Source organism: Leptonychotes weddellii, chromosome 6 (genome assembly GCF_054177405.1).
Source record: "Leptonychotes weddellii isolate Sample4059 chromosome 6, ASM5417740v2, whole genome shotgun sequence".
Classification (NCBI taxonomy): domain Eukaryota; kingdom Metazoa; phylum Chordata; class Mammalia; order Carnivora; family Phocidae; genus Leptonychotes; species Leptonychotes weddellii.
Window position 1 is genome coordinate 120,534,415 of NC_138374.1, and position 18,471 is coordinate 120,552,885.

The following is an 18,471-nucleotide window of genomic DNA, read 5'->3' on the forward strand; positions in this document are numbered from 1 at the left end:
TAAATAAATAAATAAATAAATAAATAAATAAATAAATAAATAAAAGCAGCTAGAGAAAAGAAAACAGTTACATACAAGGGAAACCCCATAAGTCTATCAGTTGATTTTTCAGCAGAAACTTTTCAAGAAAGAATAAAGTGGCATGATATATTCAGAGTGCTGAAAGAAAAAACAAAACAAAACAAAAAAAACCTGCAACCAAGAATACTCTATGCAGCAATGTTATCATTCTGAATAGGAGAGATAAAGAGATTCCCAGACAAACAAAAATTAAAAGAATTCATGACCACTAAACCATTCCTACAAGAAATGTTAAAAGGAGCTCTTTGAATGGAAAGGAAAGACTATAAGTAGGAATAAGAAAATTAGAAAGCACAAAAACAGTAAAATTAAGTATATCTATAAAAATTGGTCAAGGGATTCACAAACTGAAAGGATGTAAAGTATGATACCAAATACCTAAAACATGGAGGGTTGGGAGAAGAGTAAAGAATGGGTTCAAATGCAAGCAGCCATCAACTTAATATAGACTGTTATATGCATAAGATGTTTGATGAAAACCTAGTGGTAACCACAAATCAAAAACCAAAAATAAATATGCAAAAAATAAAGACAAAGGAATCCAAGTATATCACTAAAGAGAGCCATCAAACCATGAGAGAAGAAAGCAAGAGAGGAGAGAATTAAAATTTTAAAGCATGCAAAGTGCTTAAAATGGTGACTGGCACATAGTATTATACTTTGTGGGTTTTGCTGGTGATGATGTTAATGGTCTTAGGGACTATCATTTATTTAAGGCTCAGTCAGGTAAAGTTTACATAGAATGTGGCAGAGTTAGAATTCATCCCTAAGACAAACTGACTTTAAAACTAGTGCTCATTCAACTTTTTATGATATTCTATTTTTTTTTGGCTTATACACATTTTTAAAATTAAACTTCCTTATTTTGAGAAAATTATAAATTCACATGTTGCTGTAGGAAAGAATAGAGATCCCATGTACTCTTTATCCAGTTTCCACCAATGTAACATCTTGTAAAACTATAGAGTTGTTGAACCATGCAAGAGTTAGCAGTGCCAACCCCCCACTCCATGCAGTCAAATATCTACTTATAACTTTTGACTCCTCAAAAACTTAACTGCTAATAGTTTACTGTTGACCAGAAACCTCACAGATAATCAGTCAATTAACATATATTTTGTATATTATGTGTATTGTATAAAGTATTCTTACAATAAAGTAAGCCAGGTAAAAGAAACTATTATTAAGAAAATCATAAGGAAGAGAAAATGTTAGATTAAAACCTAATGGTAATCACATTTATAGTACTGTACTGTGTTTACTGACAAAATCCAAGAGTAAGTAGACCTATACAGTTCAAACCCAAGTTGTTCAAGGGTCAACTCCAATAAAATATCACAAGTAAGATAATGATATACCACTATTTAACTATTTACCCATTGAAAAACATAAAGAAGTGGGTTTTTAAAATTTATTTCACTTTGAGCAGAATTATTTTTCAAATAGATTATTATAACAACCTTCTAATTAGTGACCCTTACTCTTGGATTCCATTACTTGTTCCCACACCCTCTTAATTTATTATCCACATTCTAGTCAGTAATATCTTTCTATATACAGACTTCATCATGTTTCTTTACTTTTTAAAAATTTCCAGTAGTGCCTTTCATCTCTTTCCACTATCTTTTTCACACTCTAAGCTCCATGTACTTAAAAACATTGTGCTACAGTTGCTTGCTCACTTGTGTTTCTCATGTTACTTTTTAAGATTCATGAGATGAAGACTCTTGTCTAATTTGCCACCAAACTTTGGAACTGTGGCTCAACAAAGTCTATGTTTTTGTTACAAACATTACACTTAACAGCAAGGGCCTTATACTAGTATTGAGGCAAATCAGAAAAAGATTGGTTTCAAAGGATCAAACTGGCTGGAAAAAATAAAGAGGATCCATGGGTCCATGGGGGATATAATGGATTGCCAGAAAAATAATCCAAAACTCTTTAAAGGAAGACAACATAGTCTAGACTCCTCTATCTTCCTTTATGCTCACATACAATAAAAATTTATTAGGCATGCAAAGAAATGTCTAATGTGACCCATTATCAATAACAAAGGCAGTCAATAGAAACTGACCATGAGTTATCCAAAATATTTGAAATAGCATATAAGGACAGTAAAAAGGCTATTATTTAATTTGTTGAAGAATATAAATGTTAAAAAATACATAATGAGTGAATAGATGCAAAAACTCAGCAGAGAAACTGAAACTATAGAAACAATCAGATGGAAAGTCTAGAACTAGAATAGAAAATACCTGGGGTAAAAAATTCATTGAATGGGCATGACAACAAATTAAAGACTACATAAGAAAGGGTGAGTCAATGAGAAGAGAGTTGAATAGAAATTATTTAATCTGAGGAAAAGGAAAGGAGGTAAAGAATAACAATAACAAAATTATGGGACAACCAGAAAATAAGATGTTAACTACATCTAATTTATATCAATGATGACATTACATTTAAATGGACTAAATACTCCAATTAAAGGTCAGAGATCATCAGACTGCACTCAAAATTAAAATTAGACTATATATTGGCTACAAGAGACACATGTTAAAAATAAAATATTAAGAAGGTGAAATAAAAAAATGAAAATGGTACACAACATAGGTATTTAGCATCTGTATAAAAACAATCTGATGTGGCCTGACAAAGTGACTTCAAAATAGAGAGTATTTCCATTTCATAATTATAAAGTGGCCAACTATTACTAGTAAATAATAATCCTAAATATATATGGACTTAGTTGCAGAGCTCTAAAATATGAGAAGCAAACTGGCAGAACTGAAAGAAGTAGAAAATTTTACAATTACAGTTGTAGATTTTAATTCTGTTCACTTATAAATTTATAGAACATGTAGACAGAATATTAATAAGGTTATATAAAACTTAAAATTATTAATCAAGTTGACCTAATTGATAATTATAAAACACTATCCAACACCTTTTCAAAAGCACAAGGAAGATTATCCAAGATAGACTCATGGTAGGTAGGATGTAAAATAAATCTAAACTTCAAAAGAATGATATCTTATAGAGTATGTCCTCTGCCCACAAGGGTTTTAATAAAAAATTAATACTAGTAACATAGCTATAAAAGCTTCCAACTATTTGGAAATAAAATAACACACATACATTCATAGGTCAAATAAGGAATTACAAGAGAATTTATGATATATTTACAATTGGATTATAAGGAAAATACAGCACACCAAAATTAGAGGAGTACAGTTTAAACAGTATTTAGAGGGAAATTCATTGCATGTAAAGCATACTAGTAAAAAAAGAAGGGCATAAAATCAAGATATAAGTTTCTACCTTAAGAAGCTTGAAAATAAGAACAAATTAAAGCCACAATAAATAGAAGGGAAAAATAATAAAAAGAGAGAAGAAATCTATATGAAAGAAAACAAAGCATAGAGGAAATTAGCAAAAACAAAAAGTTGGTCCATTGAAAACATTAATAAATAGAACCTCTAGCAAGCTTGAGCAAGGTTGTTTCATAGTATAAAGCAAATCAGGAATATTACCACATCTCTGACAGATATCACAAAGATAATAAAATTACAAACAACTTTACACCAATAAATGTAACTTAAATAAAATAGGAAAACTGTTAAAAAAAAAAAAATCCTACCCCAAATGACATTGAAGCAGTGAAAAATCTGACAGCCGTAATCTGATTAATACAGACTTTATAATAAAAATATTCTCCCCTCCCCCTAAAAATTTTGGGTCCAGATTTGGTGAATTTTATCAAACACTTAAGAAAAAGTATTCTAATCTTATATAACTCCTTCCAGAAAACAGTGGAGGGATGAATACTTTCCACATCATTTTAATACCAAAACCTGACACTGCTTCCTCCCCAGAAATAAATAAAATATTAAGAAAGACAGAAAAAGAAAACTACAGACCAATATCCATCATGATCAGAGATGCAAAGATTCTGAACAAAAAGACTTAAAGACTTAAATTTAGCAATGTATGAAAGGAGAAGCAAACATTCTAACATTATGGTTAAAAGAATTGTGAAATAAAACGATAGCTTTCTTTCCTCAACTCATTTTTACTTATATTCATTTCTTATATTCACTACTCTCTTGTTTTGTTTTGTTAAGATTTTATTTTTTATTTGTCAGAGAGAGAGAGAGCACAAGCAGGGGGAGAGGCAGGCAGAGGGAGAAGCAGGTTCCCCACTGAGCAAGGAGCCCAATGCAGGACTTGATCCCAGGACCCTGAGATCATGACCTGAGTTGAAGATAGCCCCTTACCCCATTGAGCCACCCAGGTGTCCCATATTTACTACTCTCTAGAATGATTCCTTATGGTCAGTGATGGCTTCTAATATAAAAAATTCCATACAGAGTGAAGCAAGAAGAATGAATCTCTATTGGTAGAATTATGGAAATTGAGAGATTTTGCATTTATAACATGTTTAGATATTCTGAGGGCTAAGTGCTGCTTATATGCACTACCACATTCAATCTTTACAACAGATGCTAGGAATATGTCCTATATTCATTTTCATAGATGAGGAAACTGAGTTTCAGATAAGTTCAATTTTCCCAGATCTCACTTTTCAAACAAACAAACAAAACAAGTTGTAGAAGTGTATCTTTCTTAAGAAGGCAACATTTTCTGTGGTAGGCATAGTAACAGTCCTCCAAAGATGTCCATGTCCTAATTCCCAAAACCTGTGAATATGTTACCTTACATGGAAAAAAGGAGCTTTGCAGATGTGGGTATGGTTAAGCACCATAAAATGGGGAAAGTATTCTGGATCATCTAGGTGAATAATCTAATCCAGTCTAAGCACATGAGTCCTTAAAAGTGGAAGAGGAAGGCAAAAGAGTGGGTCAGAGAGATACAACATGAGAATGACTGTTACTTATCTTGAAGATGGAAGAAGATGGTCATGAGCCAAAAAATGTGGTGGCTTCTAGAAGGTGTAAATAGTCATGAGTTTAGAGCCAGCAAGACAATGGAGACCTTGGTCCAAAACTGCAAAGAACTGAATTCTGCTAAACCCTGAATGGGTAGGAAAGGGATTCTCCCCTAGACCCTCCAGAAGGGACAACAGCCTAACCATACCTTATTTTTTTTTCCCCGATAAGACCCATACTGTACTTCTGATCTACAGAACTGTAAGATAGATTTGTGTTGTTTTAAGTCACTAAAGTTATGGTAATTTGTTACAGCAGCAAGGGGAAACTAATACAATCCTCAAACTATGTTTTGCATTTCACCATTTATTTCTCCTATATATAGAACTTGTCCTCTTTGTCATGAAGCACAATTTTTTTTTATGTTTTAAGAAATTTTTAAAAATATATTAGAGATACAGGAACAGGAAATAACATGACAACCTATAGACATATCCAAAATATTGAATATGGGATGACTTTAGCCACTACCATGACAAAAGAATCATGCAGCTCTATCCAACTGCTTTTGGCAGGGGATAGAATTGGCGTTTTCACTGGAATTGGTGTTTTCACTGGAATAAGGGGAGATTTTTTTTTTCTCCGTAAATTAACCCTGAGCACCAGGTGTTAGTGGTTAAATGTTTGTAAAGAAACTAGGAAGACAAGCAAAGGTCAGGCTTACAAGAATTTGAGAAACTATCATTTAAGACTGACAAGTCAGAATTTGTCTATAGTCATTAGATGCTAATAAGATAATTACTGGTTAAGTACAACCTTTTTAAAGAGGTCTTAGTGCTAAGCAGTTCCTGAATGAGTCTACAAACTCTGAGAATAAGGAAGGATGATCAATGTAGGATATTTAACAACTTTTATTTTTTAGCTCATTTAGTGTTTGATTTTTCAAGATTTATTTCTTAACGCTGCATAGTGTGCTTTTCTCCAAATGTAGAAGGGAAAGATAAATGGGTAATGATTTTTTGGAGCATTTTGATGCACAGATTTTCCTCAAATACCTAAATATGTATATATTTCAGAGTCAAAATAAAATGCCTGCAATCTTGCAATGAGACAATAGTCTGTTCCAGGTTAAACCTAGTTTGGAAATAGGAAATTAAGTACAAGCATTATTGAGTCTGTGAATAAACTTACATTGACCCCATGGTCAATGTAGAAAAAACTTTTCTGGTTTCAACTTCTTCTACCCATATGTCATGTATAAGTATGATTGATCAGTTTTTACATGCCAAATTATTCCTAAAGTGAGTTAATAAACGTCACAATTTTGGGAGAATATGACCATTACTTTTCCTATTAATAGATCTCCATTATAAAAAAGTGTTTTGCGCTAAACATCTAAAATGAATCATCCATATGCCAGGCAACTGAAAATGTTACATATTAAAAATAACTTTCTTCACCTATCTTTTATTTATAAAACACCTAGTATGAACATGAGGACTATATTATATACTGAAAATGCAGTAATATTAATTATAATAGAAGTTTTAGGTGTTTGCTAAGTTTTTGGCACATTGCTATATGCCTTTTATTGGCACAGCTCCATTTAGTTTTCATGTCAACCCTATTGGAGTAATCCATTTTTACAGATGAAGAAGTTGAGGTTCAAAGAAAGGGTTAAGTTGCCCTAAATTTACAGCTGGTAAAATACAGTGCAGAAGTTTGAACCCAGATGTATTTTGTTCAAAGTTATAAGCTGCCGTAAAACAACAAAGTCCCTACTGCTGAGGAGTATGAAGGTCAATGGGTGGGCAAGACAGGCATTTATATACCAAGGACTAACAAAGGACACTTGTGGGAATTATTTATTCTGTTTGGATCAGCGGAGGAAAATCAATTTGCATGGAATTCAAATAGAAATCTTTCAAAAAAAATAACATAAATGTTTCTTAATATATAGCCCTTTACTAATTCACAAAATATGAGTGTCAACTCTGTGCCAGCCATTGTGCTCTGGAATATCATGCAAAAGGCCTTTGTTACCATGATTAGTCTTGAGTTTGATACAGACATTCAGAATGAAGTCCCAGCACTAATATTAGAAAAAGTGCTATGTGCTAAAAGTGCTGATGATGGGTTAATCAAAGTGAATGGATTCCATTGGCATAATATGAATATAATAAAGAAGAATAAATACTGATTCAGGAAATGGATTAATAATGAATGAGAAAGTAGTTCATTTATTTAAAAGTTTAAGTAAGTTATTTTTTAAAAAGTAATATGCAATATTGTGCAAGATTATCCCAGCACATTAGTTACTTCCTGTTTCTCTTGCTCACTTTGGGCAGCTACATTAAGTCAGGTCACAATGGAACCGTTCTGCACACAGAAGGATTAACTTACCAAACAGTCTTTTAGAAGGCAGCAGTGGTGAATGCAGCTGCCGAAAGTGCTTGATAGAACCTGCGATTAGAATCCACACTGGAAGAAGCTGGCTCAATGTGTCATACAAATATGAAACGCCTGTGATTGCATGTTTCTAAGTTGAAACTCTGGCATCTGTTGGAGAATTCTTCTGATGCCAAGAAACCAAATGAAACAAAAAGTCAAGAAACTCTCAGGTTGGAAACTCAAGTACAGTATTACTAGGTTGCATGTTTTCCCCTTAAATATTTGGCTATGTCATAGCTCTTGACCTGACACAGAATGTTGTGGTTACTTTTGCAATAATGATGTATTTATGTGATCCATTTATAATTTAGACTGGATTTTACTTACTTTTATCCTGAGACAGATTAAGAAATTGAGTGTTTGTTATGGGTCAGACTGATTCAGAAATTTAACTTTGCAGAAGACTGGAATCCCTTATCTTGCAGAAAATCAGTAACTGAAAATTGGGAAGGGAAGTTGAAAAGCCACAACATAAAAAGTGTAAGGAGAAGCACTCATTTCCTTCTGCAAAAGTGAAGTATCATTTCCTTGCAGCCTTTATTCAAAGTCAGTAGTAAGTATCTTCCACAGTATAATCAGTTTATCTTTTTAAAGCAAGGGGGTGCCATGACTTACATATTCTACTTCTCTCATCTATTATGAATTATTCTCAGAATTAAGTTTAGTAGAACCACAATACAGGGTGCAAAAAAAGTCCAAGCAAATATTCATTAATGAAAGGGTAAAAAATATTGGAATTATTTGCCATGACTGGAAAATGCACAGTTATGTAGTAGTTGGAAGATTTTCTTATCGATAGAGACTCCCTGCAGGAAAATAACATCCTCTTTCACATCTTTTACTGATTGAAGATGTGATGGTTAGAAAAATCTCTAATTACAATCAATCACTCTTCCATATTCTACATGTGTGCCTATAAAACCCTGCAAAACTTCTGATAAAGTTTACCAGCAACTAAATAAGTTCAAACTCTGACCTGTTACCTTCTCACAAATCTTGTTCTCCCACATCTTTTTCTCGTCTGTAAAAGGCACTGTCATCTTCCTATTAATATGGAATAAAATCTAGAGATCTTTGGCTCATCCTTTTTCTTCATCTTCTATCTCTTCATCATCTCACTTTACAATACACACATTCAATCAGTCACCAAGTTCATCTGTTTTCTTTCCAAAATAGCCCTTACCTTGAGGTTAGCTTTTATATTTGTATCAATCTTGTAGGTAGTCCATATTACATGGATAGAATTCTACTTTTCTGTCCATCAGTTTTCTAACAAACTCTTCCAAAGTTTGTCCCCAACTCGACTTTCCAATGTGTTTGTTCACTACTCTGCCCCAGTGAAAGGGAACTGGTTGCTTTTCCAAGTTGTACTGAAATCTCTTATTTCTCTAGCCATTTTCCTGCCTTTTTCTCAGCTCAGGAATTATTTTTTCTTCTGCCTGTTGAAATCTTGCACACATCTATATAATCTCTTTTAACAATTTTTGAAAGGTTACACAATACATTGCAAGTTATATAGCATTTTTTAAATTAATTAATTATTTTCAAACATATTGAGCAGCATTATTTTACTTTCAAAGATACCTTATGTGAAACCATATACATATATGTATACAAACACACACATATATGTGTAAGTGCAATATACATATACATATAATATTATTAGAATTGATTTGCTAACTTTGTATTGATAGCATTTACTTTAATAAAGTCAATCAGTGAATCACAGATAATCTGATATTGGTTTTTTAATTCATAATTTTTGTTTCTATTAAATAGCATTTAGAAATTATTGCTTTTTATATGTGTAGTTAAATTATAAATTTTTATGATTCATTTCACAATTTCAGACAAATTTGTCAATAAACAGGGATGGTGGAAAAAATGTATCCTAATATCTGTATAGAAATAAGAGGAACATTTTATTTTAGAATAGATTCAGATTTATGGAAAAGTTATGAAGATAGTGCAGTTTTCTTATATCCCACAACCAAGGTTCCTCCTATTATTAACATCTCATATTGGCAAAGTACATATGTTATAATTGATAAACAAATACTGATACACTTTTATTAACTAAAGTCCATACTTTGTTTAGATTTTCTTGGATTTTATCTTCTGTGTGTTTTTTTAATTTTTAAAAGAGTTTAAACTACATTTGAAGAACGAAATTTAGATAAAATAGCGGGATTATCAAAACACTCCATGGATTCTGTCACTTCTGTGAAATACAGCAAAAACCATGCTCTTTCTGTTTTAGTCTCATCTGTCTACTGTCTGTCACCCTAAGCCACTCTTCCTTTTTCAAATTGTTTCTCAACAGAGAATTACTTTATTTTTAGTTCCCTAAATAAATTGCATTGGTTAATGCCCCATGCCTATGTTGGCTCTCCACTTGGATGGTTTCTCTCCTTGTCCAGCTAGTGAATTTTGATTAAACCCCTAAAATCTAGAGTAAGAACCATCTATTCTGTGGCTCCATTTCTAAAGATGCTAATAATCAGCACAGACTGCTTTTAATATCAGCCATTTTTGTCAAACTAAATACTCAAATTTCTATTGTATTTTGATTTGTATTTTGTTTGATTTCCCATTTGACTAAATTTAATATAATTTCCTTTTCCTTTATATAGACATGACATACAGAATTTGAGAAACTTACTCATTTAACCAAAGGGGAATTCTGTAAAATTTGATAGAGTAAGGTCTTTCTTGAAGTGCGTGCATGTGTATGTGTGTGTATGTGTACTAATGAGTATAAGATCTTTCCTTCTTTTTATTTTGTTTGCCTGGAGTCAAGACAGTAGAAATGAGCTGAATTTAACCATTGCAACCAAAAGATGTTTTTAGCTGATTATTTTAAGCTTTATAATTTAATATTATAATAAGCTTTGCAATTAAAAATAATTGGATTTTGGGGGGATTGATTAAAAGAATACTAGTAACATAATTTTTTGTGAATTCAATATAATTTAATTAGCACTTTGATCAAGAGCAATGATAATAATGTCCAAGTGGATCAGTGCTGACTTCCCTTATCACGTTGAACTCTCTTGATTCAAATTACTGCTATTTTACAGCTCTTTAATATTTCCACCAGCAGAGAAAAGAGAGAGAGCAGCAGATTTAATTTTTTCCATTTAGTTTTGACTACTTGTAAAACACAATGATTACAGAATGCCAGGGGAAAATTTTCTGTAGGACTAATTACCCTTGCTGAATCTTTCTTCTCTCTGTGTGGGTTGTGAGAGTATGATGAAATTATTATGTACCAATTTATTAAGTTCAATAAATAAATACAGCCTATATCTTTCTTTTAATTGAAATTTCACCCTGTAAGTGATTTTACCCAGTTGGGAATAAACTGGAAAATAGAAAAAGATTACGAAATTTATGGTTGATAATTATTATTTTTCATAATAGAAGTAACAATTTACATTTGTGTAGTGTCAGTTATTGGTTTCTTATTCATTATCTCATTTAATCCTGAGAGAAATCCATTCCTATTGGAGCTAAAGACATTGTTATCTCCATTTACAGTTGAAGAAGCTGAAAGTCAGAGAAATTAGGAAGCTTAACTAAGATTATACAGCCATAGAACTCCGATCTCAAAGGAACAGTGGGCTAACCTTTTCCTACAAACAAATTTGGTTATATTATTTGAGCACTTAATATTTATCAGGTGATGTGCTGAGTTTGAGCATCCACAGATGAAAAGACATTTGCTTCCTTATAATAAACCGTCAAATTAAAAAAAAAAAAAAGAGTAACAATGTAGGCAGTCTGTCCTCTGACTCATGCTTTATTAGTGTTGAATAGTCAAACAGGGACTCAATATTTGTCCTCACCTTCCACCTCACCTACAAAGCTCCATCTTAAATATCCATCTGATTCACAACTCTTCTACAAAATTCTGCTTTAAAAATAGAGGATTGATATGAAGAGTGAAATATTTACAAAATTTGAAAAAAAAAGTATTTTCATGAGGGTTACCTGAATTTCCAATAAAAGAACTACTTTAAATTTTAGATCACTTAACAATAAAAATAACATGGGTAATCAGGTATTTAAAAACCAAGGATCTCATTAAAAAAAAATCAATAAATTAAAAAATTTGAAACTATTAATCACAGCACAAAGAGGTAATATTTCAGCCACAATAAATATTTTTTAGTAAAATCAGAATATTTAAAAAACATTTTCCATTTGTTGACTATTCTACTATTTAGTTATTTCTCTTGATCAGAAACACAGATTGCTGTAAATTACCAGACTACATTTTTATGACAGCCTGTTTTATATAGTTATGTGCATACTTTGCGTAATTTTCCATTAAGATGTAAAGCATTTGGGAAAAACACCACTAACCTTTATGGGAAAGCAGTTTGTCAAATGATTCACCCCATATCACTGCTTCTTCAGGGGAGACTCTGTTCAAGAGACAGAATGTTTGTAATGGAGTATGCAGAAAGACTGTTTCTAGATCTGCTCTAACATACTCTTTAATACTGCTCTTTTCAGTTATAGGGTTTCTTCTTTTATTATTATGTAATGAAAGTTGTATTTACATTGGAAACTTCAAAAACATTGGTCAAATTTTTTATTGATTTTGCCTACCAAACAATATGTTAAAATAGCATATAAATATTAAATATTAAAGAAATCAGGTCATTATCTTTTTTTTTCTTGAGAAAACAATTTATTCATCTCTGCATATCCAGTTTAATTCAGCAAATAGAAGAACCTAAACTGACAGTGACTTTTAGCCAAACTCTTTTTTAACTGCAATTTCCTTGAAGCTCTTACCACAATACACAGCAATTTTTTTTTAAACAGATAGAGGAAGTTTGGCTAATGAGGTTCTAAAGGGATAAGAAATATATTTAAAAAGTTGCAATACAACAAATATATTACAGTTATAATTTACAAGGTTGAATATATTTGTCTTGGACCTTTTATTGGTCATATTTCATTTTTGGACAAATCTGTATTATACTACTATATAAGGCCACTTCATTTTCTCTTTGAATTAAAGAAATGGCTAAAAATGACAAAACATCCCTTTTCGTGCTTTTTTGCTTTTATACTTACAGGCATTTTTTTCAAACTACTAAGGGAAGAGATGAATAGCTCTCCTCTATGACAATATTATATTGTGAAACTCTTAAATTAATGAGTATTTCATCAGTTTATAAGGAACAAAATACATCATTTAAAATTGACAGGTATATAACTTTAAAAGAGCACTTTTAAATTTTTATAAGGTTATTTAATTCAAGGTATTAAAGTAGTTTAATTTTATGGAATATTCCTAGTTTTTTGAAATGAGATCTCTAACCTTCCTTATATTACTGTGTAATTTCCAATAAAATGGAAATTCCTAATTTCCTCTTTTTTAAACCTTTAATGATAGAATAAGAAAATCTTCCCTCAAATAATTAAAAGTTATTCACCTTGTTTCTTTGGCCAAGTGCCCAGATTTACTGGAGTGGGTTTCTTCATGAAACTCAGGTTTCTGCACGAGAAGACTTAACCTATTTCTTTTTTCCTTAGCTCTGAAAATGAAAAGGCATTAGCTTCAGGACAATTTGGATGACAATTAAAATCTTTCCTTCTGAGTGTTAAACAAATTTGGGATTGGTCATCACCTGAACATCCCTTCTCACCCACCATCCACCCCCCCCACACTCACAATGGTTTTCCTAGTGAATTTCATTCAATTTGGGGAGGAATTAGGATAGCATATGTGAAATATATTTTGTTTTTTCCCTCAGTGATTTTAATGTATTTGAGATTATATTTCAATTAAGATTGTCACTAGTTGTTCTGTGTGGTTAAATTGTTGCACTTTTTCAAAAATAAAAACACTTTAGGGGTGCCTGGGTGGCTCAGTTGGTTAAGCATCTGTCTTGGGCTCAGGTCATGATCTCAGTGTCCTAGGATCGAGCCCTGCATCAGGCTCTCTGCTCGGGGGGGGGGGGTCTACTTCTCCCTCTGCCCCTCCTTCTGCCCCTCTTCCTCCTCAAGCTCTTTCTCTCTCCCTCAAATAAATAAATAAAATCTTAAAAAAATAAATAAAAACACTTGAGATTTAACAGGTATTTACTCCTAATAAACAAAGAGACATTTTTCCCCAGTTGTAACACTACATTCAATATAGTTTCAACCAGATATTTTTAAAAAAGTGTTAACAAATATTCAACATTAATCATGTTTTTAAAAGTATAAAACCAATTTTAAAAATTATGATTTTACCTGATTTTGGCTTCTTTGCTTGTTTCTTCTTTTCCTGAACCATGTATTAATTTGAAAAAAGTTTTTTCTTTTGATTCGCACATATTTAATTGAGGAAAGAAAACTAATGATGTTTCCATCTTCTCTCTCTAAAATGAAGAGATGTCTAATTTGTTACATCCTTCACCTGTTAATGCTATTTCATAGTTATACATGGTACAATAAAAAGTTATCTTAACTCTGTCAGCAGTGCTTAAAAAAATAAAGTAAAAATGGAGTCAAGAGCTGTGTTTCTGTCTCCACAAAAAAGTAGAACTGAGGAACCGAAGTACAGTTTGGTCTTGAGTTGTTTAGGGAAATGATATTACAAATTTGCAAAATGACTCTTGGTCTCTAAGATAAAGACGAGTATTACCACAGTGCAACTTCTCTTTCTAGTTTGTGCAACCAGAATGATGCTTTAATAGACCCAAATGACACTGTCATTTCCCACAGGAAATTTTTAAAAAGTTTTCTTTTTTTTTTTTTAAGATTTTATTTATTTATTTGATAGAGAGACACAGAGAGAGCAAGCATGAGCAGGGGGAGGGGCAAAGGGAGAGGGAGAAGCAGACTCACCACTGAGCTGGGAGCTGGTCACAGGGCTTTAACCCAGGACCCTGGGATCATGACCTGAGGCAAAGACAGACACTTTACTGACTGAGCCACCCAGGTGCCCCAAAAAAGTTTTTAAACGTGTATAGTGTGTATTAAAATATGTTGTGGTGAAGTAGTACATTGAATGCTAGGAGATATTTTCCATTGTTCTTAATTTTTTTTTTACTTATTTTAAGTACATTGAATTAAGTAAGTTACATTTAATTGACATAATGCTATGTAATGTAAATTACATTTGCTTAACATATTGTATCAAAGTAAGAATATAGAGGGAGTTTTATAGTTGAAAGAGACAGTAGAAAGCATTTCATTCAATACTTTTTAAGCACAGATTCATAGAATGATTTTAGACATTTACGAAATTTTTATCAGTCCATGGTGAAAATGGGGAAAAAAGATAATATGTAAATTTTTTCTTTTTTTTTTAAGATTTATTTATTTGAGAGAGAGAGTGCATGTGAGCTGGAGGTGGGGCGGGGCAGAAGGAGAGGGAGAGAGAGAATCCTCAGACTCCTTCAGACCCGTCCTCGAGCTCCATCCCAGGACCCTGAGATTATGACCTGAGCTGAAATCAAGAGTCAGACCCAACCGACTGAGCCACCCAGGTGCCCTGTAAATTTTCTTATTAAACTACACATATTTTAATATGAAGGAAGTCCTTATTTTGAATTTGCCTTTCTATTTTTTTTATTGTTAAAATGTTCTTTTTGAGGAAAGATTTTAACTAGAGACAGCAGTTTGTATGTTTGTTATTTTATGTTCTTATTGAAAAAGAAATGGCAATTCAAATTTGGTTCAACCTCTGCTTCTTTTACTGTTTCTTGACAACTCTAATATCTAAGAAATATTGATGTAGTCCATAACTCACATTTTGTAGAAAAGGAAACCAAGAATGATAGATATTAAGTGATTTATTCTTGCAAATTCTGGGAGACCAGTAGAATAAAAGATCTGGAATTATCAGAGCCTTCGATAACCAGGAGCATGTTATTTAGTCTTTCTAAAAGAGCCTTTGATCTGCAGGAGTGAATACTTTAATTCCACTAAAATTGTATATATTGAAAAACAAGTTAACAAATGTAAAGGAAACCTGTCTTATTTTTAGCCTGCTCCAGTTATTGATTTCAAGAAAATAGTTGTCAGGGATACCACCTAGGAGCTCAAAACATTTGCAGAATTGAAATCAAAGAATATTTATTTATTTATATATATATATTTTAAAGATTTTATTCATTGACTTGACAGAGAGAGACACAGCGAGAGAGAGAACATAAGCAGGAGGAGTTGGGGAGGGAGAAGCTGGTTTCCCGCTGAGCAGGGAGCCCGATGTGGGGCTGGATCCCAGGACCCTGGGACCATGACCTGAGCTGAAGGCAGATGTTCAACAACTGAGCCACCCAGGCACCCCTAAAGAATATTTAGTGTATATTTATACACACTCCCTTCTGATTCTATAACTTTCACTCTGAACGTATTTTTAAATTCACCTTGGCTAAAAATTGACTGTAAAAAGACTATATTTGAAGTACCATATCCAGAGGAGAGACAGAAACTTACTGATGCTTTTCATAAGATTGGTTGAAATTGTGTGCAAGATGTGCTATCTACAAGCTGATAGAACTATGGAGAGATATATTGTGAAAATATGGACACAAGGAAACTGCAATAAAGGCCTGTATAATGGTGTGAAAAAGAAATGGGGGGAGGAGCAAGATGGTGGAGGAGTAGGAGACCTAATTTTGGTCTGGTTCCAGGAATTCAGCTAGATAGCTGCTATCAGACCATTCTGAACACCTACAAACTCAACAGGAGATCGAAGAAAAGAATAGCAGCAACTCTCTAAACAGAAAAGTGGCCACTTTCTGGAAGGTAGGATGTGTGGAGAAGTGAATCTGAGGTGACATTTGGGAAGATAGACTGTGGGGGGAGGGAGCCTCCTCAGCCAGCTACCGGCAAGTGATAGGGCAGCAGAGCACAAAATTGGAATCTTTAGAAGTCGGCTCCACTGAGGGACATCGCTCCAGTGGCTAAGCGGGGGGTGGAACCCTCGCTGGGACAGTGTGGTCTCAGGACCCTTGGGGTCACAGAAAGACCAGGGGTGCCTGAGTGCAGCAGAGCTCCCAGGTATTGGAGCAGGGAAGCCGGCTGCAGAGAGGGAGCAGAGGAGTGGGCTCTCAGCTCAGGGTTGCCATAAACAGTGATCTGTGGCACAGTTGGGCCACCTCTCCTCCAGCAGGGACCCAACAAGTGGCAGATCTGGGGAGACTCCCCTTCTTCCCCTGGGAGGAGTGGCACGGGAGCACACCACATGTATCTGTGGGTTTGGAGACTCCACACGGGGTCGGGTGCCAGAGCTAGAAATGCTTGGTCACAGGCCGGGTGAGCACAGAGTGCGGCCGGAAACCAGGGAGACAGGAGTGATTGACTGCTTTTCTCTGGGGGTGCACTGAGGAGTGGGGCCTGAGATCTCAGCTCCTCTGGGGCAGAGATTGGGAGGCCGCCATTTTCACTCTTCTTCTCCAAAGCTGTATGGAAAGCTTGCAGGGAACAAAAGCTACCAAGAGCAAACCCGAGCAGATTACTTAGCCCGGCCCCTGAGAAGGGCGGGGCAATTCCACCTCTGGCAAAGACATTTGAGAACCACTGCAACAGGCCCCTCCCCCAGAAGATCAGCAAGAACAGCCAAGACCAAGTTTACCCATCAATGAGAATTGCAATACGCCAGTGCAAGGGGAATACAGCACATAGAATTCATGGCTTTTTTCCAATGATTAACTTTCAAAGTTAATTTTTTTAATTTTCTTTATTTTTTTTCTATTTTTTTTTGAAATTTTCTTCTTTCCTTTTTCAACCAACATATTATTTTATCAATTGCTTTTTTAAAATCTTTTTTAATTTTCACTTTTACAGTTGTATTCTATCCCTTCATTGTATTTAATCTTATTTTTTGTATATATATAAGTTTTTCTTTCTTTAAAATTTTGGGATACAGTTTCTTCTAACAGACCAAAATATACCCTAAATCTAGTGTATGGCTTTGTTCTAGTCTCCCACCTGATCACATTTTTTTATTTTTTTTTAAGTTTTCTTCTTTCTTTTTTCAACCAACTTCTTACCAATTCCTTTTTAAAAATCTTTTTTAATTTTCATCTTTACAGTCATATTCCATCCCTTCATCGTATTTACCCTTATTTTTTTTGTATTATACATATGTGTATATATATATATATGTTTTTCTTTCTTTAAAATTTGGCAGGCAGTTTCTTTTAACAGACCAAAATACACCCAAAACTAGTGTGTGGCCCTGTTCTATTCACCAGCCTGATCATATTCTTTTCTTTTTTTTTTCCTTTTCTTATCCCCCCAGTTTTGGGTCTCTTCTGATTTCTTTATTGTATATTTTTCTGGGGTTGTTGTTACCCCTTTAGCATTTTGTTCTCACATTCCTCTATTCTTCTTGGGACGAAAGGACAAAATGGAAAAACTCACCTCAAAAAAAAGAAAAAGAGGGAGTACCAACTGCCAGGGACCTAATCAATATGGACATTAGCAAGATGTCAGAACCAGAGTTCAGAATGACAATTATAAAGACTACCTGGGCTTGAAAAAAACGTAGAAGATACTAGAGAATCCCTTTCTGGAGAAATAAAGAACTAAAATTTAATGAAGTCAAAATCAAAAAGGCTATTAATGAGGTGCAATCAAAAATGTCCACTATCACCACTGCTATTCAACATAGTACTAGAAGTCCTAGCCTTAGCAATCAGACAACAAAAAGAAATCAAAGGCATCCAAATCAGCAAAGAAGTCAAACTCTCACTCTTTGCAGATGATATGATACTTTATGTGGAAAACCCAAAAGACTCCACCCCAAAACTGCTAGAACTCATACAGGAATTCAGTAAAGTGGCAGGATATAAAATCAATGCACAGAAATGAGTTGCATTTCTATACTCCAACAACAAGACAGAAGAAAGAGAAATTAAGGAGTTGATCCCATTTACAATTGCACCCCAAACCGTAAGATACCTAGGAATAAATCTAACCAAAGAGGCAAAGAATCTGTACTCAGGAAACTATAGAATACTCATGAAAGAAATTGAGGAAGACACAAAGAAATGGAAAAACATTCTATGCTCATGGATTGGAAGAACAAATA

The 18,471-nt window shown here is 33.5% G+C and overlaps 1 protein-coding gene across 1 annotated transcript in view; it reads right to left on the reverse strand.

The window, feature by feature from the left end:
- Positions 1 to 14,067, reverse strand: part of RGS18 (regulator of G protein signaling 18) — a 19,865-nt gene extending 5,798 nt beyond the window's left edge. Inside the window, exons 1-3 of the mRNA XM_006728431.3 lie at positions 13,677 to 14,067; positions 12,875 to 12,976; positions 11,790 to 11,851 (exon numbers count right to left, since the gene is read on the reverse strand). Of these exons, the coding sequence (XP_006728494.1) occupies positions 11,790 to 11,851; positions 12,875 to 12,976; positions 13,677 to 13,795 (283 nt within the window). The 5' untranslated portion in view covers positions 13,796 to 14,067. The remainder of the gene's footprint in view (positions 1 to 11,789; positions 11,852 to 12,874; positions 12,977 to 13,676) is intronic.
- Between the last annotated feature and the right edge of the window lie 4,404 nt (positions 14,068 to 18,471).